This window comes from Prinia subflava, chromosome 12 (genome assembly GCF_021018805.1).
Source record: "Prinia subflava isolate CZ2003 ecotype Zambia chromosome 12, Cam_Psub_1.2, whole genome shotgun sequence".
Taxonomy (NCBI): Eukaryota; Metazoa; Chordata; class Aves; order Passeriformes; family Cisticolidae; genus Prinia; species Prinia subflava.
The window spans coordinates 11,574,278-11,599,283 of NC_086258.1; the positions used below are offsets into that span (position 1 = coordinate 11,574,278).

The following is a 25,006-nucleotide window of genomic DNA, read 5'->3' on the forward strand; positions in this document are numbered from 1 at the left end:
GTGATGCACCCGCCCTGCGCTGAGCCCACTGCTGAGCTGCCTCCAGGACACAGACACCTACCAGTGTTATTAAGAAATAACAGAAGCATTTTATTGCTGCTCTTGCTGGGCAGGTGGAGACATCAGCTCCACTGGTTCAGCCACGGTGCAGTGGAGCTGCTGCTGAGTTCCTTCTGAAAACTTTGGCATGTGATCTTCCTTTCCCCCAGTGCCTCTGGGCCCTTCTGGTGAGCTGTTTACTGACAGCGCTTGAGTCCCAGGGCACAACCGAGTGTAGAGTTAAAACAGGCAGCAGCTCTGTCCCCTGCAGAGACCTAACAGACCCTAACCCTAACCCTGCAGCAGTTGGTGGCCTCAGTGCCACTGAGGTTCGTGGCAGGTGCAGGCGGCAGCAGCCCCCACCTGGGTGGGCTGTGCCAAGGATGGCACAACAGGGACTCCTTGGCTTCTTTGCTAACGAGTGCAGTAGCCACTGGTGCCAGGCGGGACCCTGGGCGTCCCCACGGGGCTGGGGACTGCAGCCAGACTGGGTGCTGTGTTCCTGGACTCACCCCTGGAGGAGGTGGCAACCCGAGGTACCAGGGCTGCTCCTGCCAGGGAACAGCTGGCGCTGGGGGGCTGCTGCCACCCCATGTCATCACCAAGTCTGAATCCTGCTGCCAAAGCTGCCCCAGGACCACGCAGAGGCTGTGCCAGATCTCCTGCAGCACAAGGAGGAGTAGGGCCTTTCTGTTTGGGAGGAGACAGGGACAGGAACGCCATGCCTAGAATCATGTGCTGTCCAGCACAGCCCCTTGGCCCCTGCTGCTCCCACAGGCACTGAGCCATCCTTGAGCCTAAAGGACTTTGTTCCACCAGGTATCTGAGCAGCCTCAGCACCACAGGGGGCTCAGCAGCCCAGAGCTCCCCACATCTGAGTGGTCTCCCCCATTCCCACTCCCTACCCAAGGACAGACAAGACGGCCATCCCAAGCCTGTTTATTGTCACCTCAGAGCCACCAGCACTGGCTCAGGCATCCTCACATTCCATGGGGTCCAAGGACACAGTGATGTCTGCCTTACACCCGATAGCACCACGGGCTCCTGCCACGGGCTCTGCCATTTCCTGCAGCTCCAGGGCCTCGTCTGGCACACCCAGCACCTGTGGGAGACACGGGCACAGGGTGTGGAGTCTGCGCCAGCACAGCGCTGGCTTGCAGAGCTGGGGAGCCCCCAGCCTGCCCAGGGCCTGCCGGGCTGGGGAGCTCCAGCTGCCAACTGCAGAGCACAGCGGGGGTGAGGGAGCTCCAGAACCTGCGCTGGGAGCACCAACCGAGCCCAGCCTCCCTCAGGGCGCAGCCTAAGCCTTTGGGGTGCCCCGGTACTCACCGCGGTGTGGAGCTCCGAGGGCGGGAGGGCCGAGCTCGGCAACAGCACAGTGAGACGGGGTTCGGCAGAGCCGTCAGTGTCGGAGCGGCTGGTGCGCGGCGAGCGGCACAGGCAGAGAGCAGCCCCGGGGTTCTGCCCACCGAGCAGCGCCGGGGCCAGGCCGTCTGCAGGCACCGGGGCTCGGCGGGGCCGCCGCACAGGACGAGCAGCGCGCACGGTGCCGGCACGGCCGCAGCACCCGGGGCCGCCGCCTTCACAGCCGCGGTGTCGCGACTCGGCCCCCGCGGCGGCGGAGCCCGCGGGAACCGGCGCAGTCACTCCCCGCCCCCCGCCCCGACCTCGAGCGCGGAACACCGGACACGGACACGGGGCTGGCGTCCGCACATTTATTGAGCGGGCCCGGGGCGGCCGGGGGTGGCCACGGCCCGTCCCCGTGCCCGGTGCCGCCCTCACTCCCGGAACTTCCACTCCTGGCGGCACATGGGACAGTGCTGCTGCACCTGCTGCGAGTTCAGCCACTTGAGGATGCAGTGCATGTGGAAGCAGTGCGAACACTGTCCCCACACCAACGGGCAGTCGTCGCCGGGAACCTTACCTGCGGCACGGACACACCGTCAGCCGCGCCCACTGCGCGGTGCCCGGTGTCGGTGCCGGTCCCGCACTCACAATCGGGGCAGCAGCCGTTGAAGGCCATCCGGCAGATGCCGCAGTTCTCGTCGTTCGCCACCCACAGCCAGGACGCGACTCCGTGCCAGCTCCGCACGCGCACCCTCATGTCCGCCCGGCCCCGCCGGAAGTGCCCCCGCCCCACAGAGCTTCGCGCGCCCGCCGCGCCTCGGCCCCGCCTTTTCCGCTTCCGGCGCGGGCGCAGCGCGGCCGGAAGTGCGGGCGGGAGCGGTGCCGCCATCATGGCCGACAAGATGGACATGTCCCTGGACGACATCATTAAGCTGAACCGGAGCCAGCGCGGGGCCAGCCGGGGCGGCCGGGGCGGCCGAGGCCGGGGCGGCACCGCACGCGGGGGCGGGCCCGGCCGAGGCGGCGTGGGCGGCGGGCGCGCCGGCGGCGGCCCCGTGCGGAACCGGCCGGTGATGGCCCGGGGCGGCGGTAGGAACCGGCCCGCACCCTACAGCCGGGTACGGACCGGGCAGGCGGAGCTTGGGCCGTGGCGGCGCGGCGGGCGGGAGTGGAGGGTCCGCGCGGGGCGGGGACGCGGACGCGGGCGGCCCTTTGTCCACTCCCGGCGCGGCCGCGGGCTGCGAGGCCCCGGCGCGGGTCAGCGAGGTCCCGCTCTCTTTGCAGCCGAAGCAGCTCCCCGAGAAGTGGCAGCACGACCTGTTCGACAGCGGCTTCGGGGCGGGGGCCGGTGTGGAGACCGGCGGAAAGCTGCTCGTCTCCAACTTGGACTTCGGCGTTTCGGATGCGGACATCCAGGTGGGGCTCGGGGAGGCGCCGCGGGGGAGCGGGAGCCTCATTCATTGCGCCCAGGTCGGCTGCCCGCGGGAACCCCGCCGGCTCTACTCCGGCTTGCGTTCGTTCCCGGGTGAATCCCTAGTGACGGGGTTTTGTAGTAGAGTGTGCCTGCTTTGCTGCGATCGTGGTGCTCTCAAGGGGGCTGGAAAATTCGGTTTATAGCGGTGCACGGGGGACGGGGAACAATGCTGTGACTCTGCTGGATCGTCCTGTGATTGGAGAATTCACTGAACTCTGTGAGCTCCTGCTCTGCCCAGCTGTAGCTGTCCGTAACGGTGCCGTGGGCTCTGGTGCTTTGTCAAAGCACATTCTTGGGTGTCACAGGGCTCCCAAGGATGCACCCATCGGTGTAACTGGGTAGTTATCATGGGAACAGCTCCCCTGCGCTGCTGCCTTGGTGTCCTGTCCCCCACCTGTCATGCCGTGCCCCGTTTGGGCTGGTCAGAGCCCTCAGTGCCTGCAGTCGGGTGCTTGGTGCATCTGGGGCTGGAGGCTGAGGGGCTCCCACCCGGCCGAGGGGTGTCACAGGGTCACGAGTGGGCTGTCAGCTGTGCAGGAATTGAGTGCCACATGTGTCCCTGCCAGGGGCTGCTGCACCGCAGAGCGTTGCCATCCCCCTGGCCTCTGGCTCTCATGTCCTCACCAGGGAAAACCAAACCACTGCTCTCAGTTCATTCCAGCCTCTCCACACACCGGTCTGGCTGTGCCTGGGGAACGGGAAAGGAGCTCTGTCAGGTCACTGACTGCTCACTGGGGAGTGTGCTGCATACCATCTCTTTTCCTCGTCTAAGTTCAGATTTGGTTTAAAGACGTTCCTGTTTGTGGCAGTGAGGCTGCAGTCTGTAAAACCCGGTCCCTGTGCCCCGTGTGCAGCCAGGACTCACCTTCCTGCTGCTGCACAACCTCCCACTGGGGTTTGTTTAGCAGCAGGGCTGACTCAATGGCCCCCAGCCCCATAATTTAGTGTTGCCTCAGATGTGGGATTGGTTTTGTTCCTGTGCTAATGCCTCTTTATGTGGTGTGAGAGGCTTAAGGCACTCTAGTCACGAAGGAGGTGTGCAGTGTTGCTCTTTGTGTCCTCTGAGGCAGGAGCAGCTGATCTTGGGCTCTGGGCAAAGCTGAGACATCCTTGCTTGCCACATTCTGTCCAGAAAGCATCTGCAGGTGCCCTGTGCAGTTCTCCTTCAGCAGTCCTGCGGAGAGCCCTGTTGGGACTCAGAAGCAGATTGACACTGCCAGTGCAGTAACCTTGTTGGCTTCCCAAATGTAGTGCCTGAGAAACAGAATTGGTGGCTCTGCTGCTGCCTCTTTATTTCCAGCCTTTGTGGCAGCAGAGGACAGACCTCAGCAGAGGACTTTGTTGGTCTCCATTTCTGGGGTATGTTCCTAATGGGCACAAGTCCAGCACAGTAAAAATGTCATTGTCTTTTGGGTCCCTGCACTCACATGGTCATTCTCCTCTGTGAGAAAGGTGTCTGGGGTCTGGAGTATTTTCAGTTGTTGCCGTTTTGACTCATCTTCAGCAAAGGCCCCCAGTTCTGTCTCCCCTCTGCCATCGGGTGTTTTTCCAGGTTGTCCGTGGTGGTTGGACAGGCATTGCTGCTGGCCAGGTGTGTCTGTGTGGGGTGCTGCAGCGTTTGCAGCACTGGTGGACGGGCAGGCTCCTTTCTCTCGTTCTCAGGAGCTCTTTGCGGAGTTTGGGACCTTGAAGAAGGCAGCTGTGCACTATGACAGATCTGGGCGCAGTCTAGGGACGGCAGATGTGCATTTTGAGAGAAAGGCTGATGCGCTGAAGGCGATGAAGCAGTACAACGGGGTCCCCCTGGATGGTGAGTCTGCCTGGCACGTCTCTGTGGCCTGTCTGTGCAGCTGGAGTGGAGCACCCTGCACGCCCGTGCCCGTTTCCCCCACGCCCCGCTCCCTCCCAGCCCGAGCTCAGGGCTGCTCTCCCCGCAGGGCGCCCCATGAACATCCAGCTGGTGACGTCACAGATCGACACGCAGCGGAGACCAGCACAGAGGTGGGGCTCTGCCCGGGCAGCGGGGGGAAGGTGCAGGACCCCTCCCGGTGGGGAACATGGGTCCTGTCTGGGTTCACTGAAGGCACTAAAACGGTTGCTTTTAAAACTTACAGTGTAAACAGAGGTGGCATGACCAGAAACCGCGGGGTCTCGGGGGGATTTGGAGGTGGAGGCAACAGGCGAGGGACTCGTGGTGGGAACAGAGGGAGAGGCAGAGGAGCTGGAAGAACTTCCAAACAGCAGCTCTCTGCAGAAGAACTAGATGCACAGCTGGATGCTTACAATGCCAGGGTAAGTGCTGCTTGGGCACGGTCATGGGCTCCGTACAGCATCTCATCCTGGAAAGCACTGGCAGTCTGGAGCTGGCAGAAAAGAGACCTGCAGGTCCTTGCACTGAAGCAGTCTCTCTCTCAAGCTGAGCTGTGCCTTGGCTTGGGCCTCAGCTTTGCTTTCCAGAGCACTTTGTCACTGTGGCCCAGTGTGAGCACGGTCCTGATGGCTAAGGAACAGCCTCTGCTCTTGCCAGGCTCCATAGCTGGTACAACAACTGTGAGCAGCATCTGCACAACAAAACTCACAGAGCTGATAGGTTGCAGGAATGAGAAAACAGAAGGAAAATCTCATGTGGAAGAACTGTGTGGTGTGCTGCCAGGGGAAGGGTGTAATGTTGGTGGCACAAATGAGTCCCGGCTTGGGGAGCCCTGGACAGGTTGCAGCTGTACCTGGAGCTCGCTCAGCTTGTGCCACAGCTGGGTTGGGATTCCAGCAAAGCTGAGGCCACAAGGACAGCACGACAGCAGAGCTGGTGGTTCAGGACCAGGATAAGTCTGGGCAGGAGCATGGAAGAAGAGGGATGAGCAGGACTCTAGAAGAAGCCTTGCAGCAGTGTAGGGGTGTGGTCTGCTGTCCTGCTTAGCGTGGTGTGCTGTGGCTTGGACCTGCCTGTCCCTGTCCCCAGTGCTTGGGGTTCTCCAGGGCCAGGCTGCCTGCAGAGAAGTGGGTGGGCAGGGGTGCAGGGGGTGCTGCAGGGTGCCGGGGCTGCTGTGAGGCAGGTGGTGACAGCTCCTCCCCTCTCTTCCAGATGGACACCAGCTAAAGCAGCGGCCGTGGGCACAGGGAAGGACTCCAGTCTTGCTCCACACTCCCGGCAGGGGCTGCGGCTGTGGCTACTACTACCGAGGATGGGATTTGTTTTACTTTTACGTTCTGGGATAGGTTTTAACTCCTGTAAAGGTTTTTTTTAATTCTCAGCAGACCTGTTTTGTACCGAGTTATTTTTGGGATAAATTTTTCTGGTTGCCTGTTGGGCTAAGGTGGCTTTTTCACCTTTGCCGTAATAAAATAGAACCATGTCTAGAGCTGTGGCTGATGCCTTGCCGCGCCGGGCCCCGCGCCCCGTCCCGCTCCCACACGTACCATGATGCTCTGTGCCACTGCCGTTACACGTCCCGCCCCGCCGGTCCCGGGCCGGTCCCGCCCCGCCGCTCGTTCCCGGTCCCGGAGCGCTCTCCCGGTCCCTCCCGGCCCCGCCCTGCCGGTGCTGCCCCGCCCCGCCCTGGCCCCGCCCATCCGGTCCGCCCCGCCCCGCCCCGCGGCCCCCCCGGGCCAATCAGCGCGCGGTCCGCGGCCGGAAGCGCGGCGGCGGCGCGGCGGCGAGTAACGGGAAGTGCCGGGCGTGTCCCGGAAGTGCGGGGGCGCGCGCGGCCTGGGCGGATCCGCGGCGTTGGCAGCGCAGCGCGGAGCAGGCGAGACCGGTACGGCGGGAGCGGGCGGGAGCGGCGGGAGCGGGCGGGTTGGGGGTGAGGTGCGGCGGGAAGGGCTGGGCCGGGCGCGTCGCGCTGGCTCCGGGCCGCGGGAGGGGCCAGGCGCGGCCGGGGGGCGGGCGCGGGGCCCCGGGTGCCCTTGCGCGACCTTCCGAAGGCCGGGGGAGCCGCCGCCCCCGGTGGGGCCGTCCCGGAGCGGAGCGCGTGGGGCGAGGGCGGGGCACGGAGCGCGGGCGGCCCGCGTTCCGCTGAGGGGCTGCGGCAGTTCCCGGCGGGCTCTGCCCGGTGCTCGGTGCCCGGTGCTCGGGGCGCTGCAGGGAATCGCCGCGCCCGACACGTCCCGGGGGCGGCGGTGCCTCCGGCGCGTACGGGCTGTCCATAAATGGCCGCTCGGTACGGAATGAGGAACTGGGAGAGGCTGTACCAGAGTCGGGCTGGGCCCTTCCACCCCGAGCGCCGCGGGCCGGGTGCGCTTCGAGCCCCGGGGTTTACACGGGAGCCGCGATTCCTGCGCTCCCCCGCCGGCATGACCACCGGGAGCAACGGCGTTTTCCCGAGAGCCGGTCTGAGAGCGTGACCGTCATTTGTTTGTGGTGAGAAAAGCCGCCGGGCGCGGTTGTTCCCTTGAGGGTTTCGGGTCCGCTCTGTTGCTCCGGTTGTCCGAGCATTTTTCCAGTGTGGGGGATCTTATTCCATGACTGTGGAGTGGGGACAGTTTCACTGCCGTGGGTTCGGCTGCTGACACACACGGACGGGTCACAGTCCCAGCTCCGGGTACCCATGGTGCTGGTTTGCATCCCTGGTGTGTAGCACTGCCAGTGGCCTTTATGCTTTTAGAGTTGTTTGTGAGCCCTCAGTCTGGCTCTGCACAGTTCACCCATGTAGGTGAACAACAGGTATGTCAAGGGGGTATGTCAGAGCAAAAAGAAAAAAAATCCTCCATGCTCAGACTGCTGAGTCCTCCTGGGCAGCAGTATGTCCTTCCTGCCTGGGGCTGCGGGACAGCCGAGGGGATCAGGTGGGATGAGAATTCCCTGGGACGCTCTTACAAAGCGACTGGTGCAGCGGTGGAACCTGGATATGCCCTGGCAGCGCCTGGCCTCGGGAAGTGTCAGCGAGGCTCCTGTCCCTTCAGTGCCGCTGGTGTCTGCCCTGGGAACTGTCTGAGCTGTCTGTGTGCAGCAGCCAGGCCATGTGGGGCTGTTCTGGCTCCCTGTCCTGGCAGAGCAGACTGGGACAGGGCCCTGTGGAAACACTTACTGCTGGGTCACATTCCAGCCAAGTTCTCGGGGTGGCTGTGCAGGCTCTCCCTGCGGGAAGAAGGAAGGGTGGGGACTGCTGGAACGGGCACGGCTGCGCCGAGGCCCGATGGATGTCGGAAGCTGATGAGCTCATCTGAAGATTCTCTGACTAATGCCGGGCTCGCTCTGCCGTGGGATCGGGGTTCCAGGGTATGGAGTCAATGGTTCCCTCTGTCCCCTTGGACACGGGCAGGGACATTCCTGCTGGTGTTTCAGCCTGGCAGGAAGTGGGGCTCTCGCGTTAGCTGCCGCAGCTGCTCTGTCCTGCACAAAACATGCTGAGAACCTGGAAGAAACTGCTGGTTTGAGGGGGCAGTGAAGGCAGAGTGCAAATTCCCAGGTGGGGATTCAATCTCCTGCTGCCTTCTACAGACTGCTGTGATCCTGAGGATCTGCAGGGAGCCAGGGTCTGTTTCTGAAGATCCAGGAGTCCTCCTGTACTCTGTTTCCAGCACAGGCTGGGGTCTCTTCCTGTGGCCGTGGCAGTTCCCGGGGGGCTGTTCTGTTCCACGGAGCAGTGGGATCCCCAGGATCTGTGGAGAAGCTGGTAGGAAAGGTGAGGGCTGTTAACCCAGAGCCAAGCCCAGCCTGGCCTGCAGTGCTGACTGGAGTCAGGCTGGCTCTGGTCCCCTGGGGTGTTTTCAATCCTAGTGGGCTCCTGTCGCCTTAGAGATCCTGAGATTAATCTGTGTGGTGGTATGCATGATTCTTTAGCTCTGGATCACTGAAGTCAGGCTGGAACACAGGAACATGACCAAAGAGCTGGGAATTTGGGGTTTTGATTGGTTTGTGTGCCCTGTGTGTCGTGGTTGTTGCTAAATACGTTTGTGGGAGGGGTTCCTCATGGGTCTGGTGGAGATGGGGCTAGTGATGCGTGGGAGAAAGCTGTCACTGCGTGTGTTACATCGGGGGGTCAGTTGTCGAGGAGTGGCAGAGCATTTCCAAACTGCTCGGGAGAGGATTCTGGATCTTGGAGGTGAGCAGCTGCTGGCAGTCAGGGCTGTGAATGCCAAGGCTGTTCCCAGTCAGTGCAGCTGTCTCTATGGGAGCTGTGCTGGGACTGGTGCTGTTCACAGAGCACTCGCTCCGACAGCTTCAGGTGCTGGAGCAGAGGCTGCTTCGTGGCTCCTGCCGTCACTGATCTGGCTGTCTGTGAGAGAATTTGTCTCTGCTTGGTCTGAAAATTGGAAGGTAGAGGCTGCCTGTGGATGTTCATGCACAGAAGTGTACCCACCACTGTTGGAGATAGGCGTGTGGATGCTAGTGGATCCTCTGGCAGGTGTGATTACTGTGCTCGCACAGAAGGCTCAGTCGCAGAATTTGGGAGTCACCACAAGTTTGGTACCTTGGTTCTGTAAAGCTGAAATTCTGTCACTTCCACTCCTGGAAGCTGCAGATACCATCAGAGTAAGGTGTGAGAGTTAGAACGAACTGCAGACCAAGGGAGGTATAAGCCAGCCCAGAGGCAAGCCAAAGGACATGAGGAGGGGATGGGGCAGGATGCAGGGAGGAGATGGAGCAGTGCAGGGTGTGTGACTGAGCGCTTGCTCAGCGCTTCTGGGAGTCCTCAAAGCCTGGCAGCTGTTTGGGAGAAGCAAGGGGCTGGGTTTGATATGGAGACACTGGCATGAAATCTCATCAGTTGTTCATCTGTATCATGAGACTAAATGTCCTTTTGAAGACAAATTTCCACATCATTTAGTGTGAGGATGTTGGAGGATGCCATGTGGAAGGGCCAGCTCTTTGCTGTGCTGTGCAGGTACAGCAGGAAAAGCTCCTGGCACAGATGCTTGTGCCATGCAAGGCCAGAGCCCTGGTACAGCCCCATGGTGTCCCATCATCCCCCAGTGCCTTTCTAAAGCTGTCCCAGAGTGTTCTGAGTCTTCAGAGAGTCCAAGTCAATATTTGCCATAGGATAACCCTTCAGACAATGTGCCTTGTGGAAGACAAGAACTCCTGAATGTGTCATTGGATTTACTGAGGATTTTAAGGGAGTGTTGGCATCACCTTTGCCCAGCCCTTGGTGCAGCTGGGCATTTCCTGGGCAGAGTCCTGGGCAGCTGAGCCAGGCTCCACATCTTGTTTGCTTCATTGTCTGTTTCCCTGGTTGTGTGTGCCACAGATCTTTGCAAAGGGCTGAGCCAGGTGTCTCATGCCACTCTGCCAAGACACCTGGCACAGAGAACTGACCTGATTGAGTTACAAAACGTGAGCACCAGATCCCAGCAGAGGCTTCCATCCTTCCTGTCAGTGGTGAGACCGAGACCTATTCTTAGCTGGAATCCTGTAGTGAGAGCAGAACTGGGTTTATTCTGGGCCCTGGTCTATTCCAATTGAAAGCTTCACCTGGTGGATCTTGTGGAGGAGAGTGTCTCCCCTATGGTTTTGGGGTATTTATATTACAAGCAAAGCACTGAGGTTGAATTGTTTTGGCTTGCCTGGGCCTCTGTGGGCAGAAGATGAGACCTGGGCCCTGGAGGGTTCTGCAGGGGCTGGGGGCCTTTGGCAAGGTTGTGTCTCTCCAGTGTGAAGGCCCCAGTGAGCGTGGGCGCCTGCAGAGGCACAGCAGAGCCGTTGTGGAGAGCCCTGCTGCTGGCGTGGCTGGCCGGGGCAGTGACACCTCTCCTCTGCTGCAGTGCGGGGCACGTGTGCGAGGATGGCGGAGCAGGAGCCAACGGCAGAGCAGCTGGCCCAGATTGCAGCTGAGAACGAGGAGGACGAGCACTCTGTCAACTATAAGCCACCCGCCCAGAAGAGCATCCAGGAGATCCAGGAGCTGGACAAGGATGATGAGAGCCTGCGCAAGTACAAGGAGGCACTGCTGGGCGCCGTCACCGTGAGTGCAGGTGAGCCCTGGGATGTGCTGGTCCCTCCTGCCCTTGCCTCTGCTCCCACCTGGGAGCTGTTCTCCCCGCTCTGTGTTCGGGCAAGAGCACAGCACAGAGCACAAAGCTGTGTCTGTGCTCCCCCATGCCCATCGCTGGCCTGCAGCATAGGGGTCAAGGACTGAAGGGGGAGGGTGGCACTCTGCCTTTGTGGAGGACTGTGGGCTGTGCCCAGTGCAGTGGGCACTGTCCTTACAGAATTGAAGGCTGTTTTTGCTGGTTTTCGTGCTCTTTCAAGAAGTTCAGTGGAAGGAAAAGGAGCTGTGTTGGCCAGTGTCGGAGTGTTTAACAGCTTTTTCTCTTGTCTCTAGATCCCAACGCTCCAAATGTGGTGGTGACTAAACTGACTTTGGTCTGCGCTACTGCTCCGGGCCCCCTGGAGCTGGACCTGACAGGTGAGCTGGGAGGGAATTCCAGCACTGCTGGAAACGTGGGTGATCCTTCCTGTGTCAGAAGTGCTGGAGGCAGAACACAGTGCTTGGAGCTGCTCTGTACCTGGAGCCCAGCCAGCAGTTCAGTGACACCTGGGTGTTATGTAGAGGTGTGAAGGGTCAGATGGGGCAGGCAGATTGTTCCAGCCTGCATGGTGACAGTCTTGGAGCTAACATCTGCAAAGAAAGTTTGGAATTAACTGTATGGTTGTGCTGCAGTGTCCTGTTGCAGGGCATTGCTTGCCTAGCTCTGACAGCATAGAGGGCCCTGTAGCTAGAGCCATTCCCGGCTCCTACAGCTCCTGCCCCAGTTGTCTCATGCCACAGAAATTCACCCCCGAGCACAGCACAAAGGAGCTCTGAGCAACCCTCTCCCATCTCTGCAGGTGATCTGGAAAGCTACAAGAAGCAAGCGTTTGTGCTGAAGGAGGGCGTGGAATACCGGATAAAAATCTCCTTTAGGGTAAGGATTCTGATCTGGAAATGGAACGAATGGAACACCAGACTGCTTCAGTCCCGCCTTGGAGAGCACCTGTGCCCTGAAAGTGGGGCTGTGCTGAAGGAATGGGCTCTTCCTGCAGGTGGGGTGGGCAGCATGAATGGAGACGTCCTGCTCAGTCCCTGCTCTTCTCTCTGCAGGTAAACAGGGAGATTGTGTCAGGATTGAAGTACATCCAGCACACGTTCCGGAAAGGTGTGAAAAGTAAGTGCTTCTCTGTGACTTGGTGCTTCTCTGTGTGAGTACTTCCTGCTTATCTTGCTGCTGTGACAGGGGCTGCCCAGCTGCTCCTCAGGGGAGGGGACAGTCCTCAGTGCCACTGGGCCTGTGGAGCTCTGCAGAGGCTCCAGAGCCTGCGGTGGTGGGGCAGCCCATGGTCCTGGCTGCACAGCATGTGATCCTGATCCCCTCCAAGCAATTTCCCCTCTGAGCTTGGCAGGAAGCAGGTCACAGCTGACAGCATTGCCAGTGCTTTGTCACTCCCACAGGAGAGGCCTATTCCTGGGGGGGAGGGAGCTCTGAACTGGGTGAGATTCCTTTCCTTAGAGCTGCTCTGTGGATTGTTGTAACAGTAACAGACATTTCGTTTGCTTTAGCCTTGCCCCAGATGCAGGGGAGGCTCCTGAACAGCCTCCCTACCCCTCTTTTTGTCCTTTTAGTTGACAAGACTGAATACATGGTTGGGAGCTATGGCCCTCGAGCAGAGGAGTACGAATTTCTGACCCCCATGGAGGAGGCCCCAAAGGGCATGCTGGCCCGGGGCAGCTACAACATCAAATCCAAGTTCACAGATGATGATAAGACTGACCATCTGTCCTGGGAGTGGAACCTGACCATCAAGAAGGAGTGGAAGGACTAGCCCTTCCTGAGGCCAAACCCCAGAGAGCGTGAATCAGACAGTGGCTACCGTAGAATTCCCCCCGTACCAAAGTGCTGACATTTGAACCCTCTTACCTGTCACCCCATTATCATTTGACCAGAGAGCTCAGTTTTTTATGTGCCCCCTCCCCAGAGAATTGCTGAGTGCATTGACCAAACCATGCTGTCTGCATCTGGTCTCCAGCTGCCCGTCCTGGGGCTGTGCTGCCCCAGCACTGAGGGGAGTGCCCACTCCTTTGCCAGGCCCTTTCCTGCTTCCCACCTTCCTTTATCCAGGAGGTGCCAAAGGGGAGGAACCCTTGTAGGATCCTGTGCTTGGCTTTCCTGCGCACAGCTCAGGGTAGCTACTGCCTCCAAGTAGCTGAAGAATTTTGGTGCCAGGCAGCTGTCAAATCAGTTTATTGGCTCAAGTGTTGTCTGCCTGCCCTTACCACCCCATCAATGTCCTGGGCAGCTTCATTTGTGGATGTTCCCTGTAACCATGATGCCTTAAATGTGTAACATGTATCCTCTAGGGAGGGGGTCCTGCTCCTGTTACACTTTTTAAACGCTACCTGCCCTCCACGTCTGTTGGCATGGGCTCAGCTTGGTCATGCCCCTCATGTGTTATTAGGAAAGATTCACAACTTCCCACTTCACTGCTGGTCCATTCCTCACCTGAGACAGGACATCTCCAGAGGGGAGAGGGGTGACATCCTGGGTGACACCTGGCCGCCCTTGCTGGCACCCTGAGCACTGGCCTGGCCTTGCCTGCGCAGAGCCCTGAGCTCTCTGGGTGCCCCTGCGGCAGAGGGGGCTGAAGGGCAGGGCAGGGGTCACCACTGTTGCCATCACCTCGCACTTCTCATTGCAGCCCAGGTAGCTGCAAAGCACTGAAATTCCAGGACAGCATCTGCCCTCCCAGCTGTTTTGGGCTGAGGATGGACGAGTCTGTCTCTGCAGCTGCTCCTGATGCGATCAACAAAGAGCTTGCGATGGACAAGTGTTCTGAAGCGGTTAATGCCTTATGTATCTGTTCTGCCTTTAAAATCTGTGCCTGGCCTGTCAGTAGTTATTGCCTTGACACTCGGCCCCCCGTGCCTGCCACACACCCGCAGCATGCCAGCCTCCTCCCTTGGCTGCACAGCTGCGGCTCTTGGGGCAAAGAAGCCTCAGGGGCCCCCTGCAAGACCGGGGGGGGCTGGGCAGGCATGTGCCACCTCTGCAGCCCTCCAATTTGGATCTACCACATTGAGGTTAGAACTGGGACCAAGTACATGTGGCTTTCTTGTAGCTACGTCTTTGCCTCTAACTCCCCTCGCCCAGCCCCTAGAGAGTTTTTTGTTGATTTGGTGCGTATTGTCTGTAAGTCCTAGACCCAGGTTAACAGGTTTGGAATCATCGTCTGCTTCTCCTTTTATGACATTTAAATAAAATCTTTGAACTGACCGTGTACTGTCCATGCTGGCTCTTCAGCATGAAGGGGCTGAACAGGATTTCTGCAAACACCTAGGGCAGGAGAGCAGGATCTCTGGGCTTGCTAGAATGTGAAATGGGATCTGGGACAGCCCTTGCCAGAGGAGGAGAGGCCCCACGGCAATATGTGTGCAGGATCTGTCCCTTGCTGTTTGCCCTGATCTGCACTGCCCACAGTGTGAGGGGTGGGAGTGTGTGGGGCAGTGAAAACAGGGATCTCCAAGGGGGCTCTCCTGCCAGCAGAGGAGCAGGCAAGCTCTGAACCCACTGCACAACTGCTCCAGCTGCACACACAAAGGGAAATTCCTGTGCAGTCACAGGAATGAGGGAGGCAATCAGAGAACACAATCCAGGGGAGGCAGGATGATAAGAACCTGCGGATGTTTACAGAGCATGTGGCATGTTTGTGTTAAGGATAAGGAACGTGTTGCCATGAAAAGGTCTTTACAGAATCCATGGTGTGAGAGAACCTGGAGGAGGGGGCTCAGCTCTGCTCCTGGTCAGACTCACGAAGGCAACTGAGAACTTCATAGGCTCCCTCTTGTATTTGGAGCTCACAGCACAGGCCCCTTCCTTGGGCCTTGGAAAACTGCTTAAGGAGATAAGGAGACTTGGAAAGGACAAGGGTTGAAGGCAACAGTGTGGGCCAGGCAAGAGCTGGTATTTGGCCAGTGCCCACTCCAGCAGGCACATGTCACTCGTTGCTTGCTATGGAGAGCAGTGCCCAGCTGTGACGCCCCAGCCCTCTGCACAGTGTGGGGCCATGGGGGGCAGTGTGGGACTGGAGCAGGGAACAGGCTTCCCTCTCAGTGTGTCAGTTAGATAGAGCCCAGAGATGCCTGATAGCGTGAACAAAGGCCCCCTGTGCTGGCCCCCAACAGCCACTCTGCGGGCAGGGTCAGATGAGCACCCAGCTGATGCAACTCCAGCACTTTGGCAAGAGTTTCCACACCCAGGGTGTGGAGGCTTCTGTTAGATCGTTTCACCATGGTGGGAGGCCTGGAGGGGCAGGACAGCTGCGCTGTGCTCCAGCTCTGGAGCTCTCTTTCTCTGTTCTCTGGCACGTCTTCCTCCTGTGGGGTGACAGCTGGGCTCTTCTGCCTGGTGCATGCCATGGGACTTGGGTATGGGTGGCTCCACTCACAGCTGGGTGGGACAGATCATTTGCATGAATTGTGGTTCCCAGAGTAAAGCCTCAGCCCCTTGCAGGTGATGCACCTTAAGAACCTCGGCCAGAAGTTATGCAGGAGCAGCCCAGGCCATTCCCCTTTTCCAGTGCTGCAGCAGCTTTCTCTGACACCACAGCTCCGTGAGTGCAGCAGCCGGAATCGGAGCAAGAGTGCTCATGCAGAACTACCCCGGGACAAGGTCAGCCCTTTTAGCAGAGACGTCGCTGCAGGGCCCTCTGGCAGAGGAAGGAGCCGGGGCTCTCTGGGCAATGGCTTCCAGCCGTGGGACCAGACAGGCTCTGAGGCGGCCTGGACTAATGCAGCCGCCGATTCCCTCCCCAACAGACCGACTGCGAGCTCCTTGCTCCTCCCGCCACTGGCCCTGGGCGCCGGGCGTGCCCCCTTGTCCAAAGGGCAGCGGCTTTGAGCAGCCGCAGGCTGGCAATTCCCGGGGCACGGCCGGGAGCCCGGAGTCTGCCCCGCTCCACACGGAGCAGTGGCGCCGGTGCCCTGGCACGGGCCGCGCCCGCGGGCTCTTCCCCGCCCAGCGCACACCAGCAGCGGTCGGGACCCTCGGCAGCACCGGGGCAGCGCAGGCAGGCCTGAGCCACGGCACCTTCCCGTGCCGCGGTCACCGGACCGCTGCGTGCCGGTCTCTGCACGGGCTCCGCGCAGAACCGCGGGCTCTGAGCTGGAGCCTCAGGGGCCCTGCCCGGCCTGGGGGCACCAGGAGCCCCCGCGGGGACGCCAGCGCTTTCTGTGCTTTCTCCGTGCCGAGGAGAGGCCCCGCGACCCCCGCGGGGACGCCAGCGCCGCCTGAGCTCCCCCGGCTCATCTCTGTGACCGGTGAACTTGCAGCAAAGCGAAACGGGGCCGTCCCAAGCCGCAGCCCGGCCGGTGCCCGGCCCGGTCGGAGCCTAGCGGCAGAAAACAGACAGGGGCAGGGGGGTAGCGCTGCCGCCGTGACCCCGAGTATGTGCCGGAGCCGCCCCGAGCGCCGGGCGGTGCTGAGGGGAAGGCCGTTTACGGGCGGGAGGCGCAAGGACAGCGGGAACGGACCGGGACCAAACCGCGCCTGCACCGGGGCGGGGCGGGCCTCGTGCGCCGGGATGGTCACGTGGGGCGCGCGGCCCAGTCCGGATCCACCACGCGCTCGTGGCCGTGCGCACGCGCAGTGTCGCCCGGCGGCGCTTCCCGAGTGCCACGTTCGAGGGCAGGGGCCACGCGAGACGGCGGCGCCGACCAATCGCGAGCGGCACCGCGGGGAAAGGGACCAATGGTGACCTGTGGGCGGGGAGCGGGGCCGGCGGCCAACCCGAGGCGGCGGGCGAGGGGCGTGCCCGGACCGCCAGCCAATGGAAGGCGCGCAGTGGCCGAGGCAGCGGCGCCGGCCAATGGCAGGCGGGCGGCGCGACCAATAGCGCGCGGCAGCGGCCGGCGGGGCGGGTTTATAAGGGGGAGGCGGCGCCGCGGTCGCGCGCTAGTCCCAGCTTGTCGCGGAGGCCGCCATCAGCCATGGCCGGGTTGCGCGCTCTGCTCCCGCTGCTCTGCCTGGCCCTGCTGCTGCCCGCCCGCGCCGCGGCGCTGGAGGAGGAGGATGGCGTCCTGGTGCTGCGCGGCAACTCCTTCGAGCAGGCGCTGGCCGAGCACCGATACCTGCTCGTCGAGTTCTGTGAGCGCGGCGGGGCCGGGCCGGGGGAACGGGCGGGCGGGGACCGAGGGCGCGGCCGGGGGACGGAAGGGTCGGGCCGGGGAGAAGCGCTGAGGGACGGGCTCCCCCGGGCGGGTGTGGGGCCGGGCCGGGGCGCGGGGTCTGCGCGGCCCCTTGGCCCGCCCCACCCCATCCCGGGGCTCCGTGAGTGCAAGCGGGCCCCGACCCGCCCGGGAGTGGAGCTGGGGGTCCCGGCCGGCGCTGATGCCCCATCCCGCAGACGCCCCGTGGTGCGGGCATTGCAAAGCGCTGGCGCCCGAGTATGCGAAGGCAGCGGCGAAGCTGAAGGCGGAGGGCTCGGAAATCCGGCTGGCGAAGGTGGACGCCACGGAGGAGTCGGAGCTGGCGCAGCAGTTCGGCGTACGCGGGTATCCCACCATCAAGTTCTTCAAGAACGGCGACAAAGCTGCGCCCAAGGAGTACACGGGTGAGGAGGGGCAGGACGGGGTCAGGGGGCAGGACACAGGTGATCCGAGGCTGGATGCGCCGCCAGGGTGCAGAGGGCAGCAACGTGGCGCCAGGTCCCAGCACACGGCCCTGTGCTGGAGCTGTGCTGATGTGCCTGGACAAGGTCCAGTGTGAAGCGACCTGGGAATGGTGCTGGGCCGATGGGGAACTGGCCAACCTTTAATGGCCTCCCTCTGGAGAGATCCATATGGTCAGCTAAAGTGGAGGAAGTTGCCTTTGTTTAGGAAAGCAAAGTGACCTGAGCTTGGTTTCTTGTGTGGCTTGACTTGACTCAAGCAGTGTAGTACCCAGAATTGGAAACATGCCTGGGCCATTGAGTGCAGGGGCAAACATGGGGTGTGAGAGGGCTGCAAGGAAGGCCAAGACAGCCTTTGGCTAAGCCATGCCACACAGTGCTGGTAACAGAGGGTAGTATCTAGACTAAAGCTCTTGGAAGGAAAGGGTGCTGTAATAACATAAGTAATACTGAGATCCTGGAGAATTGCTGTATTGCTGGTCAAAGTTTAAGGACAGGGGCAGGAGGTGAGAGAGGAGTGGATTCCTGGTAGCCCCTTGTACCTTGACTTATCAATTAGGGATTAGCTTAATTACACCCGTGAGTGAAAGGGAAAGAGTTGCGTAAATGATATCCTGAGTCTTGCTTGTCTCTTGACCAGCTGCTGAAAGGTCTTCTCTCTCAAAGCTTAAAGCTTTTGTGGTCTTGGACTTTGTTGAGGGGGAAAGTGACTTCTTGTTATCTCCTGGTGTAGCTGGCAGGGAAGCAGATGACATCGTCAGCTGGCTGAGGAAGCGCACGGGCCCAGCTGCTGCCACCCTGACTGATGTGGCTGCTGCAGAGGCACTGGTGGACTCCAGCGAAGTGGTGGTGATTGGTTTCTTCAAGGTAGAGTTTGTGTTTTCACTGGAGATGCTCATCTATGTGTGTGTGTGTCCAGGGCCTTCCTTGCTTCCTCCTGGCTGGGGAAGGCTCTGTGCCTTATGCAGTATTTGCTGTCTTGCAGTACTTGATCTTCCAGTTTTTTGGGCTGAGCCCTGGGATGTGAAAGCTTCAGGTGATGTGGCCCCTGAGACTTCTTTCTTTACTCTCCAGGATTTGGCATCAGAGGCAGCAAAGGAGTTCCTCCTGGCAGCAGAAGCTGTGGATGATATTCCTTTTGGGATTTCCTCCAGTGCTGATGTCTTCACCAAGTACCAGATTAGTAAGGATGGTGTCATCCTCTTCAAGAAGGTACTGGCTGGTGCCAAGCCTGAGCACCACACTGGGGTCTGCTGTCTCTTTAATTAGTCAAACTCCAACAAGGTCAGCGCTGGATGAAACAGCAAAGGCCTCTTGCTGTTAGTGTAGCTGTTCTTGGGCCTCAGAGCCTGGGGAGGAAGAGTAGGGCCTGTGGTCCTTTTTGGGGTGGAGAAGCCCAAGGCATCCGCAGTGTGCACCTGTATCAGTCTTACAGCCCTGTGCTGTTCTCCCAGAGCTGCTGGGCTTTGGGTGCAAGTTGTTCCTTCAGTCACTTCCCTGTTCCTCAGCTCTCGGCAGTGCAGCAGTGGTCACACAGTCTTGGACAGGCCCAGGAGAACAGTAGATGAGCTCTCTGGCTGTTTGCTTGTGTCTTAGCAGAGTTGCTTTTTGTTGCTCACTGCTGGCCTCTGCTGCCATCACTCCCTGCTGTGTCCAAGAGCTGCTCTGTCTCACTGCTGTGGGTTCTGCAGTGCAGGGATTCCAGAGAAGCTCCTAAGAGGATTTGCAGTTCCAGCTGACTGGGCTGGGGCAGTGGATTATGTGCAGAGGGATGCTGACTACCTACAGAATCACAAATGTGCTAATGGAGGCAGGAAAATGCCCATCACTGGGATGAATTTCCAAGTTTAAGCAGACAAGAAGAGGTTCTTCAGGCTTGGTGGCTCCTCGCGCAGAGGTGCTGTGAGGACAGTTTTGGGTTCAGACTTACTAAATCTGTAATTTCATCAATCATGACTCTGCCCAGCCTGGCCTAACACAAGACTTTCTTTTTGTTCATCTGAAACAATTGTTTTGTTCTACTGTACCTCTGACACTAGTTTTTTTATGGTGATAGAAGCTTGTAGACTTAAATTCTGAGTCAGAGCCCCTCAGGTCAATGTGGCTAAAGGAATATCTGGATAATGAGCTCAAAATGCATTAGCAAAATGGGGGGAGAAGGGAGGAGTGTTTTGTTCCTATCTCATTTGGTAGTTGTGCACTACTACACGAGTGGCTTTGTATGTCAGCTTTCTGCGCCCCGCTCAGGGTTGCTGGGCTGGGCAGAGTTCTGGGCCTGGCAGCCTTTCATGCATGTGGGGAACAGGAGTAACCAGGTTGGGATGGGGCTGGAGTCCTCAGCTCTATGGGAGAAGCAGCCTAGATCTGTCCAGCCATTGGGGTTCCTCTCTGTTCCTGTGCAATGGCATGGGAGGAGAAAAGGAGCACCCGCAGTAATCAAACACCAGGGCAGCAGAACTTGATGGCTTGTCTTGGGCCTTGGCTCCATACCATTAGCTGGGTCTGAAATGAGAGGGTTGGCTCATTGTTCTTCTCTGACTCTTTGTGAGTTGTCCAGACTTGCACAGGCCCTTGCACAGCTATCCTGATGGTGCTGAGGGAATCTGTTAAACTTCTCAAAGTGCTTCCAAAGTTATTTTCTGATGCTAAGTGTTTTCCTTGGCTTTTCCACTGAGGCTGATGTGCCTCCCCTAACAGAAGGTTATCTGAGTCTACACTCTCCCATCTGTCAGCAACTTGAGTGTGGCCTTGCCAGGGCACTGCTGTGCCCTTCTGCACATCCTCCCTCTAACCTTGGTGGGCCCTCTGTAGCTGTTCCTGTTTCAGGCTGCCAGAGGGTTCTGGGAGTCCTGCTCAGGGATGATGTGGATGGTGCCAGAACAGGACCTGGCACCTCTGTGATGTGCAACATGTGCTGTTGTCCCTAACAGACTGGAATGGCTCCCCAGAGCTGAGGAGGGCAGTTTGCCGCAGGCTTTGCTGTGAGACATTCCCAGCCCTGTCTGGCTGCAGTGTCTGCTCTGATCATTGATTGCTGCAGGGTTGGAAGCAGCTGCTCAGGGTCCTTCTTGGTGACTTGCTCCATGAATGGTTTCAGCTGTGGTGCAGAGCAAGGCTGAGATCAAACCTGGCTGTTGTTGATGCTTGCCTTCTGGTGGGGGGTGATTTAAAGCTTTGCTTGCAAGGAAGATGGACACCTTGATCCAGATTTTATGTGGAGATGTGGTAACCTTGCTGAGATGGAAGTCTGCTCTGAATGAGTGCAGCTGAGATCCCTTGGGGCAGTGACCGGTGTGGAGGCATTGAGAGATTTGTGTGGGATGCACAAGTGTTCTAATGAAGAATGTGTGTTCTTGCAGTTCGATGAAGGCCAGAACAACTTTGAAGGGGATCTCACAAAAGATAATCTGCTGAACTTCATCAAGTCTAATTCATTGCCTCTGGTCATAGAGTTCACTGAGCAGGTGGGTCTTTAGATATCTGACAAGGCCCTTCCTGTGGCTGCTGCAAGAATGTAGCAAAGGTCCAGTTGTAGATTCCATGGTCATGTTTTATTGTGGAACTGACACTGCGGGTATGGAGGAGTGGGAAGGGCAGAATAAAGGAGGTTTGGCTTGCTGTGCAGAGCAGTCCTGCAGTATTGGAGGCTGCTGTGGACTGGTCAGCGTTAAACTAAGTCTGGATACTAATTTGCCTCTTTTCCAAAAATAAACTTTATTTTTTACTTCTCAGACTGCTCCTAAAATATTTGGAGGAGAGATCAAGACTCATATTCTGCTTTTCCTACCGAAAAGTGTGTCTGACTATCAAGGGAAGCTGGACAACTTCAAGAGTGCAGCTGGGGACTTCAAAGGGAAGGTGAGATGGATTTCTTGGATCATGAACTGGGACTACCCACCTCCTACAGAGAAGTGTAGCACTGTCTTTATTCATGGAGCAGCTGTGGAGGAGGATTTTAATACGGCTCTCTCTTCTGGGACAGGGGAGGAAAAGAACCAATTCAGCTACACTTGGTGCGAGCATGTGTGTGAAGTGTCAGTAGCTACAAGGTACTCGTGTTCACCTCCTGCCTTTCACTTTTTTCCTCCCAAGATCCTATTCATCTTCATAGACAGTGACCACAGTGACAACCAGAGGATTTTGGAGTTCTTTGGCCTAAAGAAGGAAGAGTGCCCAGCTGTACGTCTGATCACCCTGGAGGAAGAAATGACCAAGTACAAACCTGAATCTGATGAGCTCACAGCAGACAAGATCAAAGAGTTCTGTAACAAGTTCCTGGCAGGCAAGATCAAGGTATGTGGATAAACAGTACTGGTGGTGAATGAGGTAGCTGAGAGGGAACAGAAATGTTCCCTGTAGAGGGGCTGGAGAGACAGCTGGAGAAGCACCTCCATCTTCTGCATGGGATATCCCATGGGCTTTGTGATTAGGAATGAAAGGCAAAGCTGCTGGAGCCTGGAGGCTGTAGGGGAGTGAGCCAAGTAGAGGGGTTTGGGCATGGCCAAGCAGTTGCACCCTGCCTGTGGGGACTGTACTGTTTATCCAGTTGCTCTTTCTGCCAGCAGTCTGTGGAAGGTGTGAATTCCATGCCACGGGGAAAGGAGTTGTCAGTTCTCATCTGCTGGAAGGGCTCACCCAGCAGTGGGGGTGCAGCAAAGCCCAGTCCTCTGGGAATGGGGCTGTCAGCAGTGCTGCTTCCTTCCTGCAGAGCTCTGTTGCAATTCTCTCTGCACAACAACACCTGCTATTCCTGCTGGCTTAGGATGGGAAAGAGACTCTTTGTGAAAGAAGTGACCAATTTATCTGGCTGCTTACATTCTGTGACTGAGACACCAGTGGGGTGTTGAAACTTGGGTTTTCCAGGATATGTGACTGCATGTTCAGTCCCAGGAGCTATGTAGCAGTTTATCTGAATTTGACTTTTTATTCCAGCCCCACCTAATGAGTCAGGATCTTCCTGAGGATTGGGACAAGCAGCCTGTCAAAGTTCTGGTTGGGAAGAACTTTGAAGAAGTTGCTTTTGATGAGAATAAGAATGTCTTTGTGGAGTTCTGTGAGTATCTTTCTACAGCTGATTCCAAATAACTGGTGTGAAAGGATTGCCAAAACACTGTGTGACCAGGATTAGGAGAAAAGCCTTTTGCAGCCTGGGCCCCAAAAGCAGTGCCTTGGTTGCAAAGATGTGTGAGAACTGTCTGGTTGGGGAGGAGTGGTGCCTCGTTAGATTGTTAGTGCAACTCTGTCTCTGTAATTAACAGATGCCCCATGGTGTGGTCACTGCAAGCAGCTGGCCCCAATCTGGGACAAGCTGGGAGAAACCTACAGGGACCATGAGAACATTGTCATTGCCAAGATGGACTCGACGGCTAATGAAGTGGAGGCAGTGAAAATCCACAGCTTCCCCACACTCAAGTTCTTCCCTGCAGGCCCTGGCAGAAATGTAAGCGGGCAGCCAGGGAGCACGGGCAGGCTCAGCCGCTTGCTCAGGCGGTTTTGGATAAGACCTTTGGGAGGGATCTGCATTCTTTTGGGATGGAACACAGCAAGTCTACAGGACTCCCAAGACCCTCTGTGGGGTCTGGGCTGTAGGAAAGAGTTTGGGGGGTAGTGGGAAGTGGGAATGGGGAAAAGAGGGAGCATAGAGGACAGTGTGCTCATCTGCAGGCTATTCTTTCCTCGCAGTGATCTCTGAAGTCTAGTGGCTGAGCTGTTTTCCTTCGTCTCATATGGGTGAAGGTGAATTTTTAAATTCCCTTTTGCTTGGCATGTTCACTGTTGCTCAGAAAGAGAATTCTCCTCTCCAGGGGTGTGGGTCTGTAGTGCCCATAACCAGCATCCTTATGTTTTCCCTGTGTAGGTAATTGACTATAACGGGGAGAGGACACTAGAAGGCTTCAAAAAATTCCTGGAGAGCGGAGGTCAGGATGGGGCAGCAGCTGATGATGTGAGTAATGTGAATGGAGTACTCTGGGCCTTTAGGAACAGGGAGCACGGGTCAGATCCAGTTCTGTGCCTGAATCCTCAGTCCTAAATAAAGATGCTGTTTTATTACATATCAGGAGGGCATATTGCTGGTGAACACAGTGCCCACATCAGTGTGATCTGTTCAGGTGCAGCCTGGCTGGCTTTGGGCCTGCAATGGGCTCCTTTTCTGGAGAGCAGCTTGTGTGTGTGAAGTAGCAGTGCTGTGGTTGTGCACTGCTGGGGCACTCAGCACCTGGAACTGGGCTGTGGGATCAGTGCTACGTACCTGTGTATCTACTGGAAGCTCTCACCTGCTGGGGGAGGGAGGGGGTGTGGAGGCTGTTACAGGTGGACAGGTACCAGCTTCCAGGGGTTCCTAATCCTTAATGTCCTGAATCTGAAGCTCTTGATAGAAGTCTCTGGATGTTTTGTTAGCCTGGCAGCAGAGAGCAGTGACCAGTTAAGGGCTGCTGCTCAGTGCTTGGTTCTAGATTGCCTCATGTGCCAGAAACCAGGAGCTATCTGTAACCTCTACAGGATCTGGAGGACCTGGAGATGGATGAAGAAACAGAACTTGAGGAAGGTGATGAGGACGAGCAGAAACTCCAAAAGGATGAATTGTAAAGAGAAGACTGATCTACATCACCCAAAAAATCAGACACGAAATTGGCTGCTGTGATGCAGCCCAGTGAGTCAGAAACCCATTAAGATTTAAAGCAGAAGGTAAATGACTGGAAATCCAGGGATTGGCTTCTAAAGTAACGCTTTACCCTCACTTGTCTGTACACTTACCTTTTCTTTCATTTGGCTTTTGAAAAGGGAACTGTCATTAGGGAGCCAGCCCAGCCAGCTGGGCTCTTTTTTCTATTGTGATGTACTTTTTTGTACACAGCTTTTGTCTGGAGAATCTGTTCTTCTGGGTAGCAGGAGGTTGTGAGGTGGTACCAGGAGTTCAGTGGCCTGACGATCTGGAGCCTTGCCACTAACATCTTCCAAGACAGCTTTTTTTCTATTTTTCTTTTAAAGCTAAAGCCCCTAATTGGTTTCTGCACCTGGCAGGGTCCCTAAGGGTGTCAGCTGTTCTTCCCTGGGGCTGGCCTTCACTAGAGATAGGGGCATATGGGGCTCATGGCTTCCTGGGAAAAGGTGTATGTGAAGGTGCTACTCTTCATGCTAGCCAGACGTTTCCTTTCCCTTCTCCTTTAAGACACTTGGAGATGACTATTCCAAACTCCTGGAGGGGTGGAATACTGTGTGCACTGGCTGTGGCAGGCTCTGAGGATGGAGGTGGCTGCTGGCTCACCAGCTATGTTGACATCCTCTTGATCAAAGACAAGAGTTGCAATCCCTTTCCATGAATTATTTTGAGTGGGTTGACCCGGCAGGTGGGTGGTGGGGGAGGGCTCGATAAACAGATCAAACAGGACATTTGGAATTACTGGGGTTTGGGAATGTGACTGAGGGAGTGCCTCACAGGCCTGAGCTGCATCAGGCTGGTTCTTAGCATTCTGCTACAATAACATTGGTACTGAATTTGATGGCCAAATAAAGTTGAGATTTTAATACTATTATGTCTTTGTCTTTATCAGAGTGTAGAATATTTG

At 57.8% G+C, this 25,006-nt stretch overlaps 4 protein-coding genes across 5 annotated transcripts; 3 read left to right on the forward strand and 1 right to left on the reverse strand.

Annotated features, from left to right (window-relative positions):
* Window positions 1–1,740: 1,740 nt before the first annotated feature.
* On the reverse strand, window positions 1,741–2,314 carry ANAPC11 (anaphase promoting complex subunit 11). Of its 2 annotated transcripts, none has more exons than XM_063409319.1 (2): window positions 1,964–2,314; window positions 1,741–1,871 (listed from the first exon to the last, which is right to left on the reverse strand). In XM_063409319.1, exons 1-2 carry the CDS (start codon window positions 2,312–2,314, stop codon window positions 1,818–1,820), a joined length of 405 nt encoding a protein of 134 aa, XP_063265389.1. In that variant the 3' UTR covers window positions 1,741–1,817. The 2 variants fall into 2 exon arrangements, with proteins under 2 accessions (XP_063265389.1, XP_063265387.1); XM_063409317.1 differs by having other exon boundaries at window positions 1,741–1,963; window positions 2,035–2,192.
* On the forward strand, window positions 2,277–6,219 carry ALYREF (Aly/REF export factor). The gene is made up of 6 exons (XM_063409315.1): window positions 2,277–2,504; window positions 2,671–2,802; window positions 4,523–4,670; window positions 4,798–4,861; window positions 4,975–5,152; window positions 5,943–6,219. The coding sequence occupies exons 1-6, from the start codon at window positions 2,277–2,279 to the stop codon at window positions 5,955–5,957; spliced, it is 765 nt and encodes a 254-aa protein (XP_063265385.1). The 3' UTR covers window positions 5,958–6,219.
* Window positions 6,220–6,455: 236 nt separating this feature from the next.
* ARHGDIA (Rho GDP dissociation inhibitor alpha) lies at window positions 6,456–14,047 on the forward strand. Its single transcript, XM_063409316.1, has 6 exons — window positions 6,456–6,615; window positions 10,562–10,771; window positions 11,122–11,205; window positions 11,628–11,704; window positions 11,881–11,944; window positions 12,400–14,047. Exons 2-6 carry the CDS (start codon window positions 10,582–10,584, stop codon window positions 12,597–12,599), a joined length of 615 nt encoding a protein of 204 aa, XP_063265386.1. The 5' UTR covers window positions 6,456–6,615; window positions 10,562–10,581; the 3' UTR covers window positions 12,600–14,047.
* A 2,647-nt stretch (window positions 14,048–16,694) lies between these two features.
* Window positions 16,695–24,970, forward strand: P4HB (prolyl 4-hydroxylase subunit beta). Its single transcript, XM_063408831.1, has 11 exons — window positions 16,695–16,915; window positions 17,175–17,381; window positions 18,172–18,305; window positions 18,513–18,650; window positions 20,798–20,902; window positions 21,171–21,296; window positions 21,531–21,731; window positions 22,371–22,491; window positions 22,697–22,878; window positions 23,296–23,382; window positions 23,940–24,970. Exons 1-11 carry the CDS (start codon window positions 16,759–16,761, stop codon window positions 24,024–24,026), a joined length of 1,545 nt encoding a protein of 514 aa, XP_063264901.1. The 5' UTR covers window positions 16,695–16,758; the 3' UTR covers window positions 24,027–24,970.
* The last annotated feature ends 36 nt before the right edge of the window (window positions 24,971–25,006 follow it).